The sequence below is a fragment of the Podarcis raffonei genome, chromosome 11, assembly GCF_027172205.1.
Source record: "Podarcis raffonei isolate rPodRaf1 chromosome 11, rPodRaf1.pri, whole genome shotgun sequence".
NCBI lineage: Eukaryota > Metazoa > Chordata > Lepidosauria > Squamata > Lacertidae > Podarcis > Podarcis raffonei.
In genome coordinates this window covers 37,544,471-37,569,734 of record NC_070612.1, presented here as the reverse complement: position 1 = coordinate 37,569,734, position 25,264 = coordinate 37,544,471, and the positions used below count along the sequence as shown (strand labels likewise).

Here is a 25,264-nt window from a genome sequence, read left to right as displayed (position 1 = left end):
ACACCTGCTTTGTTCCTCCCTGGCTCAGTGAGGCTCAATTCTGTAGCCAAGGTTTTACCAATGGTTACAGATGGTGGTTGTCAGGGAACTGCCATCAGCTCAGAGGCGGGAGGTGGAAGGAGCATCCAAAGATCGTGAGAAGCAGCACTTCCTCTGCGGAGGAGGGAAGCTCTGCCTCTAGTGGGGAAGAGATGCAGGGCTCGGAGGATGCAAGAGAGAGCCAAGACACTGTGCAAGAGCAAAGCGAGGGGGAGGCAGGTCCCCCTTTACCCAGCCCTCTCTGCGCAGTAGGTTTACGCGCAGAGAGGGGAGGCGTCGGATGGGGGTCAAGAGACTACTCTGCTGGGGAAGGTTTAAGGACCGCCCACTCTCAGATTCTGCTAGTGACTGAGCAAGACATGGAATTGAAACTTGCTGCACTGTAAATGCTTTTGCACCAATAATAAAGCCTTTGAAAAGACCAGTGGGGATCTTGCCTGTTCTCTCTCGAGCAACCACGCCAGTAGGCATAACAGTGGTTAAGGAAGAAATACCTTAACCACAATCCTGGGTGCTGATGACCTCGTAAAAGGTGCTAAAAGGACACAGGAAGAACAAAGTAAGTGTGAGCTCCTCTCCATGGGTTGCTGTGTTAAGGTGGTCCTGGTAAACCAGGGGAGAGGAGCCTGAAAGCCAAATGCAGCCCTTCTGTCTGGTCCATGGGACTTTCTTCAGGTCATGGGAGAAAAACTAACCACCCTCACCATCTTAATGCCAAGAGGGGATGAGGTAGAGGGACTTAGAGGCTTCATTGGTACCAGACTTCAAGGGTATCATTGTGCCCATGGGCACCATGTTGGCAACCCCTGCATTAAGCCCGCAGTCTGAAATTACCTAACTACACCACTGTGTGCTATAGCCTTTTTTGAGATAGGCTGACAAGAACATTTGGGGGAAATCTGAGCCTGCACAAAAGAAAGAGGAATGTAGAATCAAAAAGGGGGGAAAGTCAACAGAAACTTGGGTGGGAGCATCCAATTCAGGATGACTCATCTCTCAGGAATGGTGGTATAAATATTTCAATTCATCACATTATAAACGACAAAGTGTTCTATGGTGTTTGGATGCTTCTCTCTTACCAGTTGAGGAAACCCATCCTGCAAAGCTCTTACAACCATTGACTTCTATTTCAGTGCTGCCTGAGCAGAGCCGAAGCAAGACGAGATGCGGCAAAAGTGGCGCTAATCAATTCTCTCTTCAATGAGTTGCCTTGTCGCAGGATCACAAAGGAATTTATTATGGAGAGCGTTCAGGAAGCTGTTTCATCCACCAGTGTAAGTTCAATTCCATGGCTTTGTATGCTGTCATTGGCTGCATTTATGGTAAACTGCAGAACAGGAAGACAATAATTAATGTAAGATTCCAGATAAGAGTATCTCCATTGATAGGCTAGTGCTACTATGATTCATGTGCCTTTTCTTGACCTTCATTTCCTTCACATGAGGAGTCCACTTGGCTGATGGTGAGGTCAAGGATCCTGGGAAGTGGTTAATCTGGGCTGATCTCCCTCCCAAGAAATGTGGATAAACTTTATATTTCCTGCAACCAGGGAGTCCGTCCTTTCCCTAAACTTCTATTAGTCTAAGTGGCTGCACATACCATGAGTAACTTCGGTCAACATGGAAAATATTTTAGACCCTGTTGCAAATAGAGGGCAGGTCATGGTGGCCCCATCCATTAGGCAATGTTTTTAGTAACCACATAATGCTTGGAGGAGAAGTTAACAAGACATACTCTTATATTTCCCAACAATTATCAACTTCTCTCCAGAAAGACGAGAGATAAGAGATGAATTGGGTAGCAGGTCCAGGGTAAGGAAATCAGATAGGATAGTTTTTTTCAGATTCTAAGAATACAGTCATGCTCGGCAGCGGGCTCAGCAAAAGTGGAGCCTAGGAAGCTGCCTTAGACAGAATCAGACTATTGGTCCACCTAGCTCAATATTGTCTACACTGGCTGGCAGCAGCTCTCCAGGAATTCAGTCAGGGATCTCCTCCAGCCAACCTAAAGATGCCTGGGATCAAAATTGGGACCCTCTGCATGCAAAGCAGATGATCTGCCACTGAGCAGTGGTCCTTCTCCTACACTGAGCGCTCTGGTGGAGCCGCGCACTGGAGCTGTGATGCGAGATGTTGCGTGCGTGCTGCGCACACTGGACTCCTCACAAACAAAATATTGAGGAGGCTGAAGACACCTTGGCCCCCTAGAGCTGGTGCGCCTGTATCAAAGGAAAATGCATCTCATTGTATATAGCTTGGACATAGTTCCCCTTTCCAAGATGAAACTGGAAAAGTTGACTCATCAATCAATAGTAAGGTAAAGGGACCTCTGACCGTTAGGTCCAGTCGTGGCCGACTCTGGGGTTGCGGTGCTCATCTCGCTTTATTGGCCGAGGGAGCCGGCGTACAGCTTCTGGGTCATGTGGCCAGCATGACTAAGCCGCTTCTGGCAAACCAGAGCAGCGCATGGAAATGCTGTTTACCTTCCCGACGGAGCGGTACCTATTTATCTACTTGCACTTTGATGTGCTTTCCAACTGCTAGGTTGGCAGGAGCAGGGAAGATGGAGCACACTGCTCTGAGTTCCAGAGACAGAGCCAATTTCATCCACAACATTTTTAATCTGGCAGGGTAATTCTTTAAAGTTATTACATTGAACTGTGATATAAAAGGTAAAGGGTAAAGGGACCCCTGACCATTAGGTCCAGTCACTGCCGACTCTGGGTTTGTGGCGCTCATCTCACTTTATTGGCCGAGGCAGCCGGTGTCGGGGCCAGCATGACTAAGCCGCTTCTGGCGAACCTGATCTAGGAGTCTTGGCTGACCACAAACTTGACATGAGCCAACAGTGTGACGCGGCAGCTAAAAAAGCCAATGCAATTCTGGGCTGCATCAATAGGAGTATAGCATCTAGATCAAGGGAAGTAATAGTGCCACTGTATTCTGCTCTGGTCAGACCTCACCTGGAGTACTGTGTCCAGTTCTGGGCACCACAGTTCAAGAAGGACACTGACAAACTGGAACGTGTCCAGAGGAGTGCAACCAAAATGGTCAAAGGCCTGGAAACGATGCCTTATGAGGAACGGCTAAGGGAGCTGGGCATGTTTAGCCTGGAGAAGAGGAGGTTAAGGGGTGATATGATAGCCATGTTCAAATATATAAAAGGATGTCACATAGAGGAGGGAGAAAGGTTGTTTTCTGCTGCTCCAGAGAAGCGGACACGGAGCAATGGATCCAAACTACAAGAAAGAAGATTCCACCTAAACATTAGGAAGAACTTCCTGACAGTAAGAGCTGTTCGACAGTGGAATTTGCTGCCAAGGAGTGTGGTGGAGTCTCCTTCTTTGGAGGTCTTTAAGCAGAGGCTTGACAACCATATGTCAAGAGTGCTCTGATGGTGTTTCCTGCTTGGCAGGGGGTTGGACTTGATGGCCCTTGTGGTCTCTTCCAACTCTATGATTCTATGATTCTATGATTCTATGAACCAGAGCAGCGCATGGAAACACTGTTTACCTTCCTGCCGGAGCGGTACCTATTTATCTACTTGCACTTTGATGTGCTTTCCAACTGCTAGGTTGGCAGGAGCAGGGACCGAGCAACGGGAGCTCACCCCATCACGGGAATTCGAACCGCCGACCTTCTGATCGGCAAGTCCTAGGCTCTGTGGTTTAAACCACAGCACCACCCGCGTCGACCCAATAAAAGGAAAAGTTATGCACGCTCCACCCTCACTCATACATTGTTTAGAGTATTAGTTAAGAGCAATGTCATTACGGATAAAAGATCAGAAAAGTCTACCTGCAACCTTCTACTTTCCCCCAGGGCCACATCCACTCTTGGATTGAATAATAAAATATAAGGGAAGCTAGCAATGGTTTCAAGACTAGGGCTGCCATTACTGGGATTTCAAAGGCAGAATTGATGTCCGGGAGGAATTTCCAAAATGTGATTTGGATCTTAGGCAAGTCAATCAAAAAATCACAGGGGGTTTTTTTGGGGGGTGTTTTTGTAAAACAAAAAACAAAACTCAACAACTTTCGGGGTGTCCTGGTTTTTGAAATATGGCAACCATATTCAAGACTAAACCAGTGCTGTAAAGTATCCTAGTCTTTCCATTCACTTTCCCACATCTCTGTTTCAATCCTTTCTTCTCTACTGTGTTACTGCCTCTGGCAAGGAAATGAGTTGGCAGGAGCTTTTGTCACTAATGCCGAAACCGAATCAGACTGCTAACATCTGCATTTGAGGTTAGCTTCAGTTTGCGTGGGCTGGCTTGGTGATGCTGTGGATTGTCCTCAGCTACTGGGTTCTTTCAGGGAAACATCTGCATTTACTAATGGATACAGATTCCTTGTATGCACCACACGTAGCATAGTATTTACTGTATGTATTTATATAGACACAGAAGCACTAGGTAAATGCAAGCTAATTCTGTTGGAGAGGAACTTATTTTCAGTACCTCACCCACATTATTGATTTATTAAAAGCTAAGTGCATTCACAGCCTTGGGATTGCTCTGCAAATAATCAGAAATTAATGTACCGAGTTAAAAGCCTATCAGAAAGTCCCGTGATACTCTGTAAATGTCAGCCCAGGTTTCAAGTTTCTTAAATCTGCACGTATGAACATCTTGAAACTAGAGATGCCATCTATTTTAACTTCCCCCAAATCTGTCTAAGGTGCCATTAATCCCTGTATATAATCACTCTCTGCACTTTAAAGCGCAAGTGGGGAACCTGTGGCCCTTCTGGTGCTGAATGACTCCATTTCCCATCAGCCCCTTGTAACATGGCCAATAGTAATGGAAGGTTGGGGTTGTAGTTCACCAGATGTAGGAGTTAATTCTGTGTCCAGGGCAGCTGTTTATCAGCTTCATCTGGCTGAGACCCTACCTGTCCGCAGACTGTCTCGCCAGAGTGGTGCATGCTCTAGTTATCTCCCGCTTGGACTACTGCAATGTGCTCTATGTGGGGCTACCTTTGAAGGTGACTTGGAAACTGCAATTAATCCAGAATGTGCCAGGTAGACTGGTGACTGGGAGTGGCTGCTGAGACCATATCACACCGGTCCTGAAAGATCTTCATTGGCTCCCAGTACGTTTCCGAGCACAATTCAGAGTGGTGGTGCTGACCTTTAAAGCCCTAAATGGCCTCGGTCCTGTATACCTGAAGGAGCATCTCCACCTCATCATCCAGCCCAGACACTGAGGTCCAGCACCGAGGGCCTTCTGGCGGTTCCCTCACTGTGAGAAGTGAGGTTACGGGGAACCAGGCAGAGAGCCTTCTAGGTAGTGGCGCCTGCCCTGTGGAACGCCCTCCCACCAGATGCCAAGGCAATAAACAACTATTTTACTTTTAAAAGACAACTGAAGGCCATTGGTGGGCACCAGTTTGGAGAAGTCTGGATGATATAATAACCTAGATTCAAACCAAGTTTCCCCCATTTCCCACTGAATTTCAAATGATATCACTAAGAGGGAGAGGATGGAAGTCATTTCTCCTTTATCCCCCATTATCATGCTGAAAACGTGTCCATGTGGATTAGGCGTTTGCAATGGTTAAAAATCAGTAATCTTATTGCAGGCGTGTTACAGCTTCTTACAAGTTGCTCAGATTCAATATTTTTAGTCATTGGCAGCAGGGGGGAAAATACAGATCAGGAGAAGCATGTTGCTAATCCACTGAAAAGTAGAGCAAAATTCATGAAAGTTTTTTTCCCTTTTTTTAAATGCTGGCTCAGTGAAAGACGTATGCTGCTTGAGACTCCAGAAGATTTAACAAAATCCTCCCATCTGTGCAGAAGGAACTGCTGATAAGCAAACGGGAGATTTGAAACGACTTGGGAAGAGGGTTAAGAGCAGTGTGAGACACACAATTTGAAATTGTTCCTCTTTGATTGAAAGTTATAAGATTCTGGGGAGGTGGGAGTAGGAGTGCTTATAATGTTGGTGTATTTGCAGAGCAGTGGGGAAGGCCTGGGGTATATCTGGTTTGTGGATGAAAGGATGCCTTTCTTCTTGAGCTTTACGAGTCTCATGCCCTTTTGAGGGACAATCCCATACATACATTTTGGAAAATGGACTATGATTTATTTAGAAATGATTTCAAAAAGAAGGTTCATTTAATGCAATTCATCATTTTTAATGGAAATTTTCTAAGGCGAAAAGCTTAAAATTGCAGAGTTTTAGACAGATGTCCCTTGGGATATTTAAGAGCCAGCATAAATATTTCAGCAGCAGTGTGTTAATGTTACTGCATTTCAAAAGCTATAAATTTGCTGACAGTTCTGCTAAAGAAACTGTCTTGTGTACAGAGTTGTGTTCAGCTCTGCATAGCTTCTCTAGAACGTTAAGGATTATGAGAAGAATTATAAGCATTTGACTCACAAATTGTCCCTCCAAATGGAAAACAACAAACCACTGTGTCTAAAGCTTCAGTCCTCCACGTCTACAGGGCTGTGCTATGCTAATGGGTTGCCCTACCAAATGAGAATATGCAATATTATATATTCCAGTAACTTGAATCCACAATAGGTATGGGGAACCTGTGGCCCAACAGGTGTGCCTGGGCTACATCATTCCGAACCATGCTGAGTGCAGCTGGTGGGAGTTAAGAGTCCAATGATATCTGGAGGGCCATGGGTACCTGCTCTGCAAGTATGAGCCATACCTCTTGAAGGATGAGCAGGTTCTTGGTGGGTCTGAGTTCCTCTTTGACCCTTGACTACACCCCAGACTGGCTGTAAAACTGGGCAGATGCTCATCTCCATACCTAGTCCAAGTATAAGAGTCATTCTGCATTGAACTGCAACCTCAACGACAATGACAGCCTTCAAAGACGACCAAGCACCTGTTTGTAACACTTGATGGAATGCCTGTACCCTGAGAGTCAACATCTCAGGCACCCCCTGATGACCCTCTCTGGGAAAAGGTGGAATGGAGGTTTCAAGGGAGAAGGCCTTTTCAGTATGGCTGCTCACCTGCTGTGATGGGATTGGAGGGAAGGCTGGGGGCAGCAGCCCCAAGCAAGGGAAGGTGCACAATGCAGTGGCCCAGTGCTGACTTCCATCAGCAGCCCCAGCAGTTCCTATGTCTCAGATTCTCTCTCTCTCTCTCCTCCCTGCTCGCCCTCCCTATTAAAGTGGGGTGCCTCCCATTTTATGCAATTTCAGTTATGCATGTGGGGGCCAAAAATATAACCCCCGCGTAAGTGTGGAGACATCTGTTGTGGCCCTTATGTCTATGAAGTGCTGTCTGGATGCCCATGTTATCATATTTTCGGTGCCAGGTTAAGATGTTCCTTTACTTCCAGACCATTGATGGAATGGAATGTGCTGTTTGTTTTTTGTTTAATGACTTCATGCGAATTTAATATTTTATGGATTTGTTGTTTGCTCGCTTTTGTTTTTAACCAGGGAAATTTTAATTGTGAGATGCCTTGAGTGCTCTTCTAGAAAATGTTGTCTGAGAAATTTTAATAAACTAAACTAAACTGTCCCAGCTGGACTGTCCCCTTCATCACCACATAAACATCTCCATCTCAAACCAGCTGCTCTGTGGAAAAGAATCCAAGAGACAGAAGGGCAGGTGAAAAAACCAGCTACACAATATGCCCGTTTCTGCTTGGCTGGTTTGGTTTTGCTTTAAGTGTAGGGCTTTTAACACTTCCATTGTATCTTATTCATTTTGTGAACTGCTTTGAGGACTACATGCAAAAATGTTAGGTACAGATTTACTAAGCATGTAAGTAAATATATAGCTTTGTAAACTGGTCTAAGATGGTGAAGACACCAAACAGAATCTCTTGTTTGGTGGATTTTGTTGTTAAGATCTGCTGCTGCTCCGAGGCAAACTCAAACCAGACCTACCACAACTAGCTCACACCACCCAGTTGTGGTTATAAGTTACTGCCTTATATTCCAGTTGTTGAAAATCCTCTTTCAGCATCATTGAAGGAAGATGTGAACATTTCAGAAAACCATGTTTTATTTTAGGAAGATGCACATAGAAATATATGTGGTTTAAAACTAGCCATGATGATGCTTATGTCTCAATGTTATACCCTGGTCTGTAGCCGAAAGGAAGGGAGGAAAAGAGGCTATTGTGAATGGTTGTGTTCCACTTCCCAGATGATGGTGGTAATGGGAGGCATTAAATACTGTGATTTTATTATGGCTTTTGTAGTAGAAAATGGCCTAGTTCAGGCAACATGCTAAATCATAGTTGAGCATTATGAGAATGAGCTACAGTGAAGCTCAGGCTCCCAACTTTCTCCCAACTCTGGCATAACTACAAAGAGGAATCTAGAAACGTGAGCTTCTGGTTTAGATTAATTGCAACCTGTCCAGTCATTTGAACCTGTCAAACTGTGCTTAATGCTAACTGTGCTTTGGTTAAAACACAATTTAGTTCCATAATTTAGGATTCTTCAGAAACTTGCTAAACTATGGTTAATTGAAACTGGAAGAGAAATTTTCCAAATTCCTCTTTGTGGCCATGCCAGAAGAGAGAGAAGGGAGAAAGCACAAGATTCCCTGTAACTTGTTCTATCATTCTAAACTATGGTTTAGCCTGATGTCTGAACACATCCAATTTGTAATCTGAGGATGTGGAAATGGTTTGCATTTTTCCCCACCTAAGAATGTGTTTATGTAATTCAGAAAGTTCCTTTATTCTTGTTAAAGGGTACTTTAAATGATGCTGATGACCCAAGCACAAGTATTGGAGCCTATCATTATATGCTGGAATCAAATATGGGGAAGACAATGCTGGAATTTCAGGTACAATTTAATTCTTTCAGACGAGCCAGTTTTTTAAAGGTTTGCAGCGCAATCTGTATGCCGTGTTCAGTGGGTATATGACTTACTAAAAAAAGGATCTCAGCCTCAATAAAACGTATGGCTTCATTTATGTTTTGTACCTCCCTCCATTTCTTCCAACATGAACATTTATGCTATTCATACAGAGTAGGACAGAAAGCAGCATCTGAAAATGTTCAGTTGAATATTGAAAAATGAACTTGCAAAAGTAACTAAATAAGGCTTGCGGCTGTGTATGTGCACATGCTTTTTCCATATATTCTGATTTGGCTTTTTCCCTTTGTACCCTGTTTTCCAGATTAGATTCCAGTTGGAGAGAAGTTACCCTTTATTCATCTTTACAGTGATTTAAATGTGTACTGGAAAACTAACTAAGCAGTCTAAGCTGATACTACTTGATGTTCCAAAAAAATTATTCAAGTCATATTTCAAAATCTGCCCCATGAACAAATTTCCTTTACAAGTATAGCTATACCAGCTTTGCTTTTGATGGTTGTTTTTCTTGTGTCTGATGAAAGGCAGACCATGGAAGTTTGACATAGCAATAGAATATCCAAGCGGAGGCAAGATTGTGCCTTTCTGGAACAGATGACAGCATGTTTGCAACACAGAATACTCATAAAGTGAAACACTGGACCCCTTCCAATTTAAGTCTCATTTCAGACAAATGGTGATGCTTACACATGCCCCATTGTAACCCCATTGCTATGAAGGCAGTGTCTAAATTCTGGGTCCACTCTTCCAAATTGTTTTCTACATCCTTTTGCCTAAGACAATGACCAAGAAAACAATAAAAGATAATAAAGAAAGAGGGGCATAATCATTGTTCCAGGTACTTCCATGGTGCACTGAATAACTTTACTTTTATAATACTGCAATTACAAAAGTTGTTCTATAATTTTAAAAAAGTAACAAAAAGATAGGCAATGTTAAACTAATAATTGCCAGTAATAGATAAAAGGGGTCCTTTTACCTTTACCTAATAGACAAAATGGGACACAGGAGGCGCTGTGGGTTAAACCACAGAGCCTAGGACTTGCCGATCAGAAGGTTGGCGGTTCGAATCCCCGTGACGGGGTGAGCTCCCATGCTCGGTCCCTGCTCCTGCCAACCTAACAGTTCGAAAGCACGTCAAAGTGCAAGTAGATAAATAGGTAGCGCTCTGGCGGGAAGATAAACAGCGTTTCCATGCACTGCTCTGGTTCGCCAGAAGCAGCTTAGTCATGCTGGCCACATGACCCGGAAGTTGTACGCTGGCTCCCTCGGCCAATAAAGTGAGATGAGCGCTGCAACCCCAGAGTTGGCCACAACTGGACCTAAAGGTCAGGGGTCCCTTTACTTTTAGAAAATATAATTGTCTCAGTACATACTTTAGAATCTCTCTCTAGTTATTAATGCTACTCTCTTGGTAAATGTCAGTATTCCAACAAATTTAAGAGCAGCATACATTGGGTTTTTGTTTTGTTTTGCTTTTTGTTTGAAGGGCAAGTGATCTGGTGTGACTCAGACTTGGTTCCACTCTAATCCACATATAAGCATTCAATAATGTTCTAGAAAGTCAAAAGAGTTCAGACATATTAGAGCAATGACCTTGAAGGCAATACAGAAAGACTAGATAATGGCTCTTCCTTGTGAACTCACACAAAGTTCCTGTGCAGGTGGAGGAATTAGGTAGTTCCATGGCTGTAACATGAGGTTCCAAAACAGCCCTTCCATGATGCTTTTCAAGATGGAAAAACACATTTGAATCTAACCCAGTTCTCCCACAGCAAATCCCCACTATTGTTTCACATACTGAAAGAGAGATTCTACTTTGAAGCAGTTCATTCAGGAGCCATTGGTTTTTCTTCCATAGGAACTGATGATAGTCTTTCAACTGCTGCACTGGAATGGAAGCCTCAAAGCTTTGCGTGAAACAAAGTGCTCTCGACAAGTGAGTAACACAGCACTAATAGTGCACTCATTTCCCCAACAGCAAAACTATACTCACTTCACCTCTACCCAGCATGTTCCTTATGTTCTATAGACATGGTCCATTCTTAGGTGCCATTGATGGGAATTGAAATCAGTGGGATTTTTAAAATTTAGGCCCTCAGTGAGTCCCATTGAGTCTGAGACACCTCCCAAGTTAAGTGTGTCCACAAATTAAGATTCCTCTTTAAAGACTGTAATGTCGTTACAGATGTTCTAGGTTTAAAAGGATCCATTAGTGGACAAGTGCAAACCTAGGGTTGTATTCAAAAAGTCCCATTAGCACAAGGACTTCTATCTACACAGTGGACTTCCCATCCTGAGTCCCTTCTCCCCAAACCTGTTCTATGGTTTTCTCAACCTTCCAGAGCAGTTGGGGAGGAAGAAAGACATGGGGAGAAGAAACGAAGAGAAAGTCTGTTGCACAGGTGGAAGTGCTTGAGATAACAGGATGAATTCCCTGGATGCAACCCATAATTCTTTTTTTTAAAGAATTATGTAATTTGTATTATAAATATATTAATGGGTTTTTTAATAAAAAAACACCACTGCATTTTAAAAATTATATACTTTCATAATTGCATAATTAACGTTTAAATAATTATGTAATGAGTTGTCTTCTTTAAATGTTAAGACCTGCATATTCAGTTACATGAAAAATTAATCTCTTTTAAATAACCCAGTGATTAAGGACTATGCTCACTTCTACCAAACAGACAAAGGCCTTTGAATGTCAGTTGCCAGGAATTGCAGGTGGGGAGAGTTCTGCTTGTGGATTTCACATGAGCATCACTTGGTCACTGTATGAACAGAGTGCTGGATGAGATGGGCCTTTGGTCTGACCCAGCAGGACTCTTCAAATGTCCTTGAACCCAAGTGATGAGCTGATAGTTAGATAGAGAAGCATGAATGAATGATGGAGCAGCAGGTTAACAAAACCAAATTTGCTATGGGTATCAAGTTCTATTATTTCAAATAGTAATGGGGCAAGAGAGCAGTTCAGGTCACGCAAGGCAAGCCCTTGCTTTTGGACATCTAGGCTCCCGCACAACTAGAATTTCTTCAAGCTACCTTAACTACAATTTATTTGTTTGACTTCCACAGTCAAACATGTTTCCAATATCTGTTCTGAAATGTCCATGTCAGTTGCGAAAGATCCCAGAGCAGAACCTAACTCATTATTTTAGAATAGTGGGGAAGGAGAGCTGGAAATAATGCCGATATATTTCACATCTGGCAACCAATGTGCCCCTTTGGTTTCAGATAGTACATGGGTAGACAAGTCTATAAAGCCCAGGACACAAATCTTCATGGCCCTTTAGCAGCTATGGTGGCTAGAAGTATCAGAGGTAATGTATTTAGTGTTAACTCTGGAAATGTATACTCTCTTCTGACCAAACTAAGCCTCTTGATGTATATTGTGCTCTAAGAGGCTTAGTTTGGTCAGAATCAAGTATACATATCCAGAGTTAACACTAAATCCCATATTTTTTGCTCTATAAGACTCACTTTTTCCCTCCTAAAAAGTAAGGGGAAATGTGTGTGCGTCTTATGGAGCGAAGGCAGGCTGTGCAGCTATCCCAGAAACCAGAACAGCAAGAGGGATTGCTGCTTTCACTGCGCAGCGATCCCTCTTGCTGTTCTGGCTTCTGAGATTCAGAATTTTTTTTTCTTGTTTTCCTTCTCCAAAAACTAGGTGCGTCTTGTTGTCTGGTGCGTCTTATAGAGCGGAAAATACAGTACATTACTGCTGGTAAATAAACCACCATAGCTGCTACAGTAAGGTTACCAGACGTCCCCGTTTCCCGGGGACAGTCCCCGGATTTACAGATCAGTTCCCTGGCAAAATCCATCTATTTAGTTGGAAGTTGAAGTGTCCCCGGATTCATTGAAAATAAAATCTGGTACCCTTATGCTACAGGGTCATGAAAATGTGTGTCCCAGGCTTTTTAGACTCATCTACCCATGTGCTATCTGAAACCAAAGGAACACATTGGTTGTCAGATGGGATTCCCCTGCCCCTCCAGCTCTCCTACCCCACTACAAAGCAATGGTGTATTTGTTGCTAACTCTTTATTTTTTTGGGACGGGCAACAGGAAGTGATCTCCTACTATTCCCAGTACAGTTTGGATGAAAGGATGAGAAGTCACATGGCTCTGGACTGGCTTATGAAGGAGCAAGAAACTCCGGGCATTATTTCGCAAGAGCTGCAAGTGGCCCTTCGAGAGCTGGAAGAAACCCGGAAAGCTGGACAAGAGCTGCGGTTTTACAAAGAGAAAAAGGAAATACTGGGCTTAGCACTGAGCCAGCTGTACAGTGATCAAACCGCTGCCTCTTCAAATGATGATCGTATGAGTCTAGCCCTAAGTGGCTATCGCTAGGGCAGCCTAGGGCACCGTTTGTATGAAACAGGTTTGCAAGGCTGGTCTGTAATGAGCTAATCCTGGATCATTCAGATCAATGTGAAACAACAGCTTGCCTTCAGCTGATTGTATAATGTACAAAGCAGAAACTCTCAAATCCCCCCCCCCCAAGGTGAGCAGCATGAGTTCCAGGTGCATGTGGAATCCACACATCTCATGTGCAAGTTCACAGAATGCATGAAGAAGAAGCATTACTCACACATGCTTCCTGTTTCACTGCATGTGAAACAACTAAAGCTGCATTACAGTGTGAAATTCTGTGTGACGAAGACAGATTTTTAGAATTATTATTTTTATAAAAAAAATATAGCTTAGGTTTGTAACTTCTTAAAGAACAGCAACAATCATTTAATAGCGTTGTATAATCAAAGTAAGTGTGGCAGAATTGTTTAGTATGTGAATTGAATTAATACATCCGAGAGATGTACAGAAATAAGGAGTGAAATGTCCCTGCAATAAGCAAAAACTGCCGGCTGATAGATATATATATATTGTTATTTAAAGTAGTGGTTGAAGGGACAACAATAGGCTTCTAAACTTAGGGAAATCTATGACACAAAAGCAGAAAACCAGTTGTTATACTTGAAAAATGACCAACGCGGACATTCTTCTAGAAAAATAACTTGAGTCCTGATAATAAAATACATTAGCTACAGCAAAGCCTGTGTAGATTTTTTTTCTTGTTTACATGAGTAGTAAGTAAAATAACAACACTGTGATAGGCCAGTATTTGCAATTGGCAAGCCCATTGCTTCTGATAGGAACACAAATCTCAACTTTTCATTATTTTTGCTCATTGTACTGTATCAATACAGCAAATGAGAAAAAGACAACAATATATTTGATCAGCACCTGGAAGCAGTGGCTGGCTGTGCCCAGGGCCACATTCAGTTTTCAATGCCCCAGTAGTAAGACATGTGGGGCTACTGCATTTCTGAACATCAGAATGTCATCAAAGAACAACTGACAACATCAGTGATAATATTTATGTGTGATGAAATCAACCCTTTTGCAGGGCAAATGTAATGAATTGCTTTTACTTCTTGGCAGGGAAACAGACAACCATGTTTAATTTGTTTTGCTCACTACACTTATACTAGTTTCCTTAGCAAATGAGAAAAACAGCTTAGGAATGATTCGGGTGGTTTAATAGCACTGAATGAAGTACAGTCGTACCTTGGTTCTCTAATAGAATGCATTCCGGGAGTCCGTTGAACTCCCGGAACTGTTCAAAAACCAAGGCACGGCTTCTGATTGGCTGCAGGACGCTCCTGCAGCCAATCGGAAGACACATCAGACATTCAGCTTCCAAAAATCGTTTGGAAACCAGAACACTCACTTCCAGTTTTCAATCATTCAGGAGCTGAAACGTACGAGTTCCAAGGCATTCGGCGACCAAGGTATGACTGTACTGCTGCTGCAGCTGAGGACCAACCAACTTAGTCACAAAATTGTATGCTTAAGTTATAGGTTCCAGGTTTTTGAGAAATTGACAGTGCCTGCAAATCCTTTCATCTGAGCGAGATCTCACTTGCCCCACAGCTGACATTATATAAGACAATGTATGGAAGATGGGCAGGTGTGGCTTAGTCAAAATGGCCCCATGCGCCAATTGGGGAGGCTTGGTGAACCTATTAGGCCAGTGAGATGAAGGTTTCCCATCCCTGATCCAACAACAACAACAAATTCAGAAAGTTCAACTGTACTTTGGAAGTAAATAATAATAATGACTTACAATTTTGGTCATGATTTTCAGCATTTGGTGAAGATCTTCCTAAATTTGAACCAAATTATAGGATGTTGTCAATGCCTGCCTTGGCTCTAACCTAAGCTACCTCTTCCACTGTCATGATAAACACTGCTCTGCTTATCAAGCACAATGCAGCCAATCCTTTCTGCTGGTTGTGTACTTGTGACTCTTACAGGAATTTCCGTTGCAAGCAGATCAGATACACATATTCAGGCCTTTTTTCCAGACAGAACAGGTGGCTGCGGATAGCATGGCGACTGGTGCAGTGGGGTCCCCCCCAAAAGCCCCAAGTTCCGGCACCTCTTTTTCTAGAAAAAAAGCTCAGCACGTATTATGAAGAGCCCTTGACAATGAGTTATCAACACTGTGTTGCAAAAAGGAAACCAGACTGTTCTTTCAAGATTCATCTATAGCTGTCATGGGTCTACTGCAGCAAATGGTAAAGAAATAAAATACTGGGAATTAGAATCAACCATTAATTTTTTAAAAAAGTATTTTACTGCCTCAAATCTTCTGTATCTTATTTGATCTCACTCAAGTGTTGAATTTGGGCAATCATTTTGTAAAATAAACCGTTGTGAAAACATTACAGGAAATATGTGCTTATTGCGAGCATTCCACATATTGTATGCGAACATTACAATAGGCTGCTTCTCTCTATGGTCCATGTGAAAAAAGTAATGCTGAAATCACTAAACTTAAACATGCCATGGAATGTCAATGGAGAAGTAAACACACAAACCCCCCAAAAAACCCCTACCTATGCACATTTCTTATTTACTTCTATCCTAAATATTCTTGACTTTTTCCAATCTTGGCAGCAATTCTTAAAACCTTGACCTCCTGAACCATAAAATTGCAACCATTTTTTCTTCAAGTTTTAAAAAAACAACAACACCTGGCCAACACTGATTTTTGTTTTTGAAAGGGAAAGTTACCGTAGTTTTATTTGCTGAATATTTCAGTCAACAGCCAAAGAGAGACTGCTTTTGGTGAAGCCTGAAAGGCCCTTTCTCTCTCTCTGAGTGGGGCTGATAAAATGTTTGCCAGAGAGGAACTCACCTTTCCTCTTACCTCCACCTGCTGCTCTCCCCTCTGAAACTTCCCACACCAACTGCTTTCAACCTTGCCAATGTTTGAGACCTATAGTTATCTTGCAAACATGGGACTGGAACCCCACGGGAGCAAACGCAAGTTGGGAGGAGAGGTAGCAGAGGAAAATGGATGGCTGTAGGAAGGGTTAAGCACTCCCTTTTACCTCATCACCTTCTCCTCTTCAGATTACCTTCTCCCACAGCTCCTCCCACAGAGGAGGCAGTTTCATTGCACACAGCAGGTGCACGACTCACCGTTTTCTCTCTCAAGTTTTCATTCAGTTTCAACACCGACATTTTCCCATGGCAGTACCTGAAAACTGGGTGCCCATTCTTCCGGAAGCGAGGCCAGGTTTGGTTTCACCAGTTCTCTGCAAAAAGCCAGGGCTCCTTTGCTTGGATGCCATTAAAGAGCGGTTTTAGGAGGCTCTGCCTTGCCACATGAGCTACTTCATCCCAGGCATTGCTGTTCTCGCACACATTAAAGGTTGGGTTCGCAGGATCCAAAACAAATGGCCTATGGGAGGAAGAGAGGCATTGTCCATATGAACAAAGACAGGAAGTGCTGAGAGGCAGGTGCCTCTTTTACAGTACATTCAAATGTAATGCTGTTTTCACACACAGAGCCTATCGTTTCAAGACCTCTTGAGCTGGAAATAATAATAATTATTATTATTATTATTATTATTATTATTATTATTATTATTTATTATTTGTACCCCACCCATCTGGCTGTGTTTCCCCAGCCACTCTGGGCAGCTTCCACAAAGACCAAAATTACACTAAGATGTCACACATTAAAAACTTCCATGAACAGGGCTGCCTTAAGATGTCTTCTAAATGTCAGGTAGTTGTTTATCTCTTTGACATCTGATGGGAGGGTGTTCCACAGGGTGGGCGCCACTACCAAGAAGGCCCTCTGCCTGGTTCCCTGTAGCTTTGCTTCTCACAACGAGGGAACCGCCAGAAGGCCCTCGGCGCTGGACCTCAGCGTCCGGGCAGAGTGATGGGGGTGGAGACGCTCCTTCAGGTATACTGGGCTGAGGCCGTTTAGGGCTTTAAAGGTCAACACCAACACTTTGAATTGGATAGCTCAGTTGGTGCTGATAACAACAAGGTTGCAAGTTCAATCCCTGTATGGGACAGCTGCATATTCCTGCACCTGCAAGGGGTCGGACTAGACGATAATCAGGGTCCCTTCCAACTCGACCTATGATTCTATGATTCATCAGCTGAACGCATCAGCTGAAAGGAAGTGATGCCATTTCTTGGGTGAAGGAAGCACAGATCCAAAACCATGGGAAATTGCAAGTCCAGGAATGAAGGCAGGAGCCACACACAAAACTGGAGCTGTGTGGGTGTGGGTGTGTAGAGAGAGAGTTACCCAGCAGTATGAACTAGACATTTTCCAGAACAAAGTACAACATTGCTCTTGTTCTGGTAAGGGAACAAACATCAAAAGACAAAGGAAGCAGCAGGGCAGCCTGGTTGATTTATGAGCAATGGCCTTCCCAGAATCAAAGGCCCTGTAAAAAGCAAAAAGCCACAAGAAAGCGCCCCCCCCCAACAGCACCAGCAAGCAATATTCAATGTCATGAACTGGCAGGACAATGTGGGGGGAGGAAGAGGGTCCTGGAGACTGGGAATGAGATGCACTGAGGTAAGCTGACGATGGGGAAGGAGCAAGGCCATAGCTAAGGGGTGGTGAGGTGGGCCCCTCCCAGAAGCGCAGGTGAGAGGGGGGAGCAAAATCAGCCAAAAAATATGTCCATAAATATGTCTATAAATAAAAATATTAATTATTGCCTCATAAGAAAAGCTTTTAAATAGAGGGTGAATGGGTGGAGTGGGGTGGGGGAGAGCCAGAAAGAATAACTAATACGTCCATGAGTAGGGGGCGCAATCTGGATGGTTCTGCCAGGGGCACAATATCACCTCGCTACGGCTCTGGGAAGGAGAGGTTGGTGGAATCGGCTTTTCCTAGCAGTGGAAGCTCTAGATTAAATTTCAGCTGCTGGGAGCATGTACTAAAGAGGCAGACAAGTATATAATGGGCTTACTCACCTGGTTTGCTTTAGAAACACCTTTTGGAAAATTGGAAAATTGGGTCTGTAATGTCTGTGCCATACAGCACAGATTTCTTGATACTGAACCAAAAGCTTCAGGACGGCTCTCATTCCCTGTACATAGCTGAAAAACATTGGTTTCCCAGCCAACTCCCATACATAGATGGTGATGAGTTCCACAGAGTAGGAGGAAGGGAGCCTGCGAAACCTAAACACACACACAGCACACATTTAGCAGCTGCACAGAAGGAGCTGCCACAGGGAACAGTCAAAAACAAAAACTGTAGATCAAATAAAGGCTGGAGAGACAGTAGCAAAATCCAATTTGGGCCTCCCGTTTGATTTAATATCCATGCCTTGCAAAGAATGATAAGCCAGGAGTAGCTAAGAAAATATACCAGTAGATTAAATATTGTTTCCCCCCTGGTATGTATGCTCTCTTTTTGCAAATGTGTGGGTCACTCGCTCACAAGAGGTTGAAACAATGCAAAAATCTACAGATTGCATTGTACCTTGGGAAAACAGAAGGATCTGAAGTTGGTCCAGTACTCAAAAGCTTGCATTGGCTGTCCATACTCTACTAGGCCAGGATCCAAATTATTGGGTTATTTTGCAAGGCCCTTAACAACTTGGGTTCGGGATTATTGAGATTTACAGAGAAGTAACTGATAGTGTTCTCCCATGGTTTGGATGTGCAATTCATATCCATCAGGAGTCATTACTGAAATGAGGCTGCATTTTAATGTTGTACTTAATCTTGTTTTTAAGTTGTGTTTTAATCAATTGTTTTTACCTGGTGTTAGCCTCACTGAGCCCGGTCTTGCCTGGGGAGGGCAGGGTATAAATAAAAATTATTATTATTATTATTATTATTATTATTATTATTATTATTATTCATTCTGTATTGTGTGCCCAACCAGGTCAGACAGGCTCCCTCTCTGTTGAACTTCTGGCACTTACTGAAGACACTTACATTTTTTGTTCCAGCAGGCATTCTAAACTGAATTGTGATACTATAGCCTTAACCAATTTTTTTATTTTCATTGCATTTCTTGTGTATAAATTGTTTAAATCAAAGGGCTCCCAAACCATGGTCAGTGGTCCAGCAGTGGTCCGTGAACTTCATTCAGCTGGCCATAGGGCATCTGGCACAGTACGTTACAATTGCTACAGCAGGCAGAAAAACCATTAAGTGTTCTGCCAAGAACCTCATCAATTTTCAAGTGGTTCATGGGGAACAAAGTTTGGGAACTGCTTAAGGGCTTAATGGCAACAGCAGAAGGACGAGGAGGAGATGATAAATGAGTTCAGTTGTGCTTGGACACGAGCAACCTACTTGTTTTCCTCTCCTGGTGTTGCAAATGAAGTTTTGAACCAGTGCTTCATTAAACGTATGAGATCTTTCACCCTCTCTGTTGACGCCTTGACAAACTCAACTTGGTGCTTCAACAGGGCCATAGTGTACAGCTGGATTTTATCACTGTCACTGCAGTGGTAGAGCTTGCGGTAAAAGCTCTCTTTTAAACCTGTTAACACCAAACAAGAGATAAGGCTAATGACACTCCCTTGGTCTCCATTTCTTAAATCAAATCGGACAGATTTCGGGCTAATGGAAATATTGTTGCAGTCTGAATTACAATAAAGGTAGATCTCCATAAGTATTATTGGACAGTGAGGGGGTGGGAGACACCACCCCCAGCCAGCTCTTACCTGCTGATAATGTAGGCCCAAACATGTCATAACAAGGCATTATGTCAAACAAGTGGCCGTGGTGATCTTTATAACACTTAAAGTAGAACCTTAAGGAAAATGGTGTCCTTTCCTGCAATATTACCCTAAGTAGAAAAGAAAGGGGAGAATATGCTTTAATTCTACCTCTACTTACCTGGGAGTAAGCCCTATTGAATTTCATAGGGCTTACTTCTGAGTAGACATAGTTAGAATTTAACTGTTAATCAGTGGCATGCTAATGACTTTACAATAATTGGAGGAAATGAAGGGAGAATCTCAGTCCAAACCTGTTGATCCAGGAAGGTTTAGTTAGTCTTTTCCCTAACTCTTCTAGTACTTCGGGAATTTTTCTTTGGCAGTCTTCTAAACTTTGAAAGGCACCGCTAAAAAGAACTATGTCCACATCAGATGAATCTTGCACATCAGTTCCTTTTATATATGAACCGCCCTGTTACGTAAGATATTAACAGAAAGTTGGTTAGTCCTTGACTTTAACCCACCTAGTACCAATGTTCCCAAGGAAGAGCAAGACTAGCCATGTGTCAGCTGTTCAACCCAGGCAATCTGCATCACTTTGGATCACAAATGGAGGACACTGCTTCACTGCTTATGGAGTAGATGACTCTGAATGGCTCCCATAATGTAGGCCATATCACATATTCATTAATGTGATGACTCTGGTTCCAAGCATCAGACAGGACTTTGATACACAAGAGGAGCAGTTAAGTCTGTCTTACCCACCACAACTTGGGCAGAAGAGTGAGACCCAGTCCCTGATCTCAACCCTGGAACTGGACCTTGAGACCCTGGTGCCATAGCACCTAGAAATAGGCCCCCCCATCTGCAGCACACAGTTAGAAGGAGTATCATGCAGTTTAAATAGCCATGGCTTCCCTCAAGGAATCCTGGAATTTGTTAAATGCACTTAGAATTGTTAGGAGGTTCCCCTTACAAAGATACAACTAGCAGAATGGTTCAGCATTCCCTCCCTCTTCTGATGGGACTCTGGAAATTGTAGTTCTGTGAGGGGAATGGGGGCCTCTCAGCACCCGTAACAAATTACAGTTCCCAGGATTCCCTGGGGGAACCATGGCTGCTTAAAGTGGTATGATACTGCTTTAAATGTATAGTGCAGATGGGGTCATAATACTTCCTGTGCATGTCGTACCCCAAAATGAATGAAGTCTCATTATGTTAGCCACCTCCCATTTTCCCATACGTGGAACAGATGAAAGTAAGGGAAAGACACACAAGTGCTTGAATCCAAACCCAAGAGCTGTCCTTTAAAGTTATCCACTCCACTCCTTATGGATTGAGGGTAGCATGGAACCTGGGCCCATAAGGATATAAATCTTCCTTTGGAGCTAGGACTTCATCAGAACAAGTTGCTTGCTCCCAATGATCTGTCCATGGTCCTGCATACCATGTATCTGACCCTCTTGTTTCTCCTGAAATCCAGACTCCTGACTATCATCATCATGGACTGTCATCTCCCTTAATTCTGGTTCTTCCTATCATCTCCAACCACTGGTTGGACACTCTGCCTCCTGGGCCAGGCATAGCCTCTGCCACCTCTGGACAAGAAAATTAAGCCATGCAGGTTCTTGAAAGTGATGTTCACCTGGGACATGGCCTATCTTAAGAACATTAGACAACCCTGTTGGATCAGGCCAACGTTCCATCTCACCCAGCATCCTGTTCTCACAATGCCTATGGGAAGCCTGCAAGCTGGACACAAATGCCACAGCACTCTTTCAGCAATTCCCAGCCACTGGTATTCAGAGACAAACTGTCTCTGTCAGTGAAGGTAGGACATAGCCTTCCTCTCCATAAATTTGTCTAATCCTCCTTTAGAACCATCCATGCTCCCAACATAAATTGTATTGGGTTGCAAGCCAAGTAGCTGCTTCACTCATGACATAGAGATAACACACACCAACACAGTCTGCTGTGCTGTGTTATGTCAATGTGAGTGTTTACTTTGCCCTGAATACAGTATATGCATGTACATATCAGATTCTCAGCTGACATATTCATGGCAAGTCACTAGGTCTTGGCTAACTTCTTATGTCTTTTCTCTTACATAGAAATTAAGAGTGATGAAGCAGCCCCAAGCAGCTTAAGATCCTGACTTACCAAAGTCCATTGATTGCAATGGGCCTACTCTGACTTAGTCAAATACCACCTTTTTTTATTTAAATGTTTTGCCTCATGCCCCCAAATTTCTCAGCCCATTGCTGTATTTGAAGGGAAGATTTACATATCCCCCCAAGTAGGAAAATATTGCATTTTCAATTCTTATAAAATAGCATATCCTCGCAGCAGGATAACCTTGAGGGAAATGGGATGTGTGCAACGAAGAGGGAACTATTGCACATTTATTGCATAAACACACACACACACTCAACTGTTTGCAAAGGTCCTTAGACATGAAATACTAGATACAGGAAGTGCAACACTACTGTGATCAATCTCAAGTAGAATGTGGCATCATCAGTACCTTTGTAACATATGTAATTGGTAATGGAAACACTTCTTCAATGAACTCAATGATCTTTTCAACTTCTGATGCACAGCCCCACCTTACAGCATTTGAGATTGGTCGGAGTTTTGCTTCCACAAATTTCGTTAATTCCGCAGGTGTTTTGTACTCTAATATGTTTTCAGGTTTAAACGCAGTGGACATTTGAGCTATACAAGAGAGAAATCATGGTGAATTACGAGTTTTTGCCTGAAATGAAGGGATGAGGAGAAGCTCTTAAAAAGTAAGGTTTAAAATCGGGTGGTCCTTGATAATCCGAGCAATTCAAAACAGCAGTGCTACCTCTTTTGCTGGCAGTGAAGTGATGCTCTTGTTTCTCATGGTACTCCCTGGCATGGGCTGTTCCAAACTGCCTGGGGCACATCCTACAGGATGTCAGTGTTTCCGTGGCCACAAATTTTGTTCTCCTCTTACGAGTCATATCCCAGTAGCTTCTGTGATTGCTGGTCAGTATCATTTCATGATCAGTCTGTTAATAAAGAGAAGAGATGAACTGTATATATATTGAGCTGAGATGCAGGGCCTGGAAAGAGATTACAGATGGGAGCAAGGAAGTATATGTGGATAGTATTCTAGTCTTTAAAATGGCATAGCAGAAAGTAAAATGCCTTTTTTTATTTGATATCTGGTTTTAGGTTTGTCTTTCTTAATGTAGACAGGTTTACATTTTTGATCAGCCAGACATTTTAATCATTTTGTACTATTTTTATGATATTTTCTATTTTATTGTATATACTGCTGTACACTACCTTGTTATGCTACATGAACTTGTGATAGATAAATGTTTTTACAAATAAATGGATAGTAATTTATCTTCTCATATTTATATACCGCTATTTTTCCCCACATGAAACCAAGATACCCCCCCCCCAAAAAAAAACCATTTATTTGCTTAAACAAAGGAGGAGGAAGATGACACGTTCCACCTTACCTTTGCATGCTGCAGAAGACACTCTCGCAAAACCTCCTCGCCACAAGTTTCACAGTGAACTCTCCCAAGATGTTTAGCTTGAAAATGGTATCTCAGAGCTGTGCGGCTGACAAAGTCATTCCCACATCTCTCACAGTTGTAAGATCTGGGTCTTAGGCCCCACATCCTTTAAAAGGACAAAACAAAAAGTTAACTATTCACACACACACACTGGGGAGTGGGTATGGGAGAGTATCTCAACTATAAGAATAGCTGAATTAGGAGTGTCATAGGTCTGGAATACTGCATCCGGGCGTAAATTGGGGAAATGTCCTGGAAAATCTGGACGTATGGCAACCTATGTTGGCAGTGCCAGTTTTCCATAAAAATATCTTAGAAACTGCATTTTTTGTGATTTTGCTCCAAAAACTTTGGGCGAAAACAAAAGAAAAGATCAAAAACTTTACCAAAATAAGCTCAACAATTTTCTGTCCAGATTTTCACTGTTTGAAATATGCCAACCTTAAGCTAAACGCCAACCTAAACACATTACTCCAGGGAGCCTGTGGATTATTTGTACCATACAGCTTAATTCTTTCAAAACTAGTTGATCAGAGCCTGTTCTGCTTGTGGCAACATAGCAAGGTGGCCACTCCCTAAATTATTCCATGTGCTTCTGCTCCTTTCCCATTTGTTTTTCAAATACACGCTATAAAGGGGTAAATTACAAAGGAAGGGTTTTCTGCCAAAAATAATCTTACCTTGGCAAAGCCATCCTGTCTGCCTTTCGTAGCAAGTGTGTTTATGTTCTCGTTTCCCAGTTACAGTCCTTTGAGGACAGCACATTTCTCAAGTATGTACCACCCCCAGATGCTTAGAATTCTGGGAATTGTGGTTTGTGCCTCCACTGTTGATTGTTCTCTTTGGGAATTTATAGTTATCACGCCTCTGGTCAGCCCTGGAGCCACAAAAAGACAGGATGCAGCTCCTTTTTATACTCTTAGAAGCTTTGCAGCAATGCAAAGAAGAATTATCCATCAGATGCAAAACCTTCTCTTTCTTTCTTTGTTATGGGAGTTCCTGCCACTTTGCAAAGCTAGTGTTGTTGGTCACCTGGACAACACTTTTTGGCAAATATTTGATTTCCCCCACCACTTGGTTTATAGACTGTGGTTTAATGTGAGCCCCGAAACCCAGCCCAGCTTCTTAACTACATTTGCAGGCCATAGTTTGTTCTTGATTTGTAAGCCCTGGTTTGTGTTAAGTGTAGCTTAGTGTTATATGTGAATCCAGCAGAATGTTCTCTTTTGTCATTTTCTTATTCATAAACATGAAAAACACCTTTTTGGGGGCTTGGGTAATCTAGACGTCTCCATTTTTACATTGTTTAGTCTTACCCAACTTTCACAGCTGGTGATTCATATTGCAATTCTAACCATGTCTGCGCAGAAGTAAGGTGCATTGAATTCATTGGCGTTTACTCCCAAGCAAGTGGAGTTAGGACTATAGCTTAGTGTACAGACACTTACCCATTCCATGTGACAAATGTGACAAGCTCTGCTTGAAATCTTCTCCCTAGATCTCCCTAAATCATTTCTGGCCCAGCACTCTTGTATACTTACTCTCTGCCAAAATCACAATAGAGGCAATTATGATGTGTAACACACATACACACATACACACACACAGAGAGAGGGGGGGCAGAGGGAGGGGACCACCAATATTTAAGTTATTTTAAATGTCAGGCAAAGGTGTTCTTGTTTGTTCAGCCATTTGGATCTTGATATAGTTTGATATTTGGCCTGTTCTTTGTATACCACATTTGGGGTAGGGACAATTGTTTTCCATGTCAGTTCCTGGTGAATGGATGTTTTTAGTACTACCTACCATTTTATTACTTTTGGTTATTTTACAGTACATA

At 42.8% G+C, this 25,264-nt stretch overlaps 2 protein-coding genes across 2 annotated transcripts in view; one reads left to right on the top strand and one right to left on the bottom strand.

The window, feature by feature from the left end:
• Positions 1-15,586, top strand: part of LIX1 (limb and CNS expressed 1) — a 37,748-nt gene extending 22,162 nt beyond the window's left edge. The window contains exons 3-6 of the mRNA XM_053408423.1: positions 1,173-1,313; positions 8,721-8,816; positions 10,711-10,788; positions 12,924-15,586. Coding sequence (XP_053264398.1) covers positions 1,173-1,313; positions 8,721-8,816; positions 10,711-10,788; positions 12,924-13,208 — 600 coding nt within the window. The 3' untranslated portion in view covers positions 13,209-15,586. The remainder of the gene's footprint in view (positions 1-1,172; positions 1,314-8,720; positions 8,817-10,710; positions 10,789-12,923) is intronic.
• LOC128423344 (2'-5'-oligoadenylate synthase 1-like) lies at positions 1,286-24,952 on the bottom strand. Its single transcript, XM_053408422.1, has 10 exons — positions 24,873-24,952; positions 23,365-23,530; positions 22,716-22,902; positions 22,392-22,582; positions 20,179-20,339; positions 19,871-19,995; positions 19,497-19,686; positions 18,159-18,368; positions 16,408-16,611; positions 1,286-1,366 (listed from the first exon to the last, which is right to left on the bottom strand). Exons 2-9 carry the CDS (start codon positions 23,527-23,529, stop codon positions 16,455-16,457), a joined length of 1,386 nt encoding a protein of 461 aa, XP_053264397.1. The 5' UTR covers position 23,530; positions 24,873-24,952; the 3' UTR covers positions 1,286-1,366; positions 16,408-16,454.
• Positions 24,953-25,264: the final 312 nt, after the last annotated feature.

Bases quoted from the DNA above. Each gene is read 5' to 3' on its own strand.
- LOC128423344 (XM_053408422.1), bottom strand. From the start codon at position 23,529: ATGTGGGGCCTAAGACCCAGATCTTACAACTGTGAGAGATGTGGGAAT. The intron at 22,903-23,364 runs GTAAGGTGGAAC...CTTTATTAACAG, and splicing joins GTCTTCTGCAGCATGCAAAG to ACTGATCATGAAATGATACT. The intron at 20,340-22,391 runs GTACTGATGATG...CTTACGTAACAG, and splicing joins CAATTACATATGTTACAAAG to GGCGGTTCATATATAAAAGG.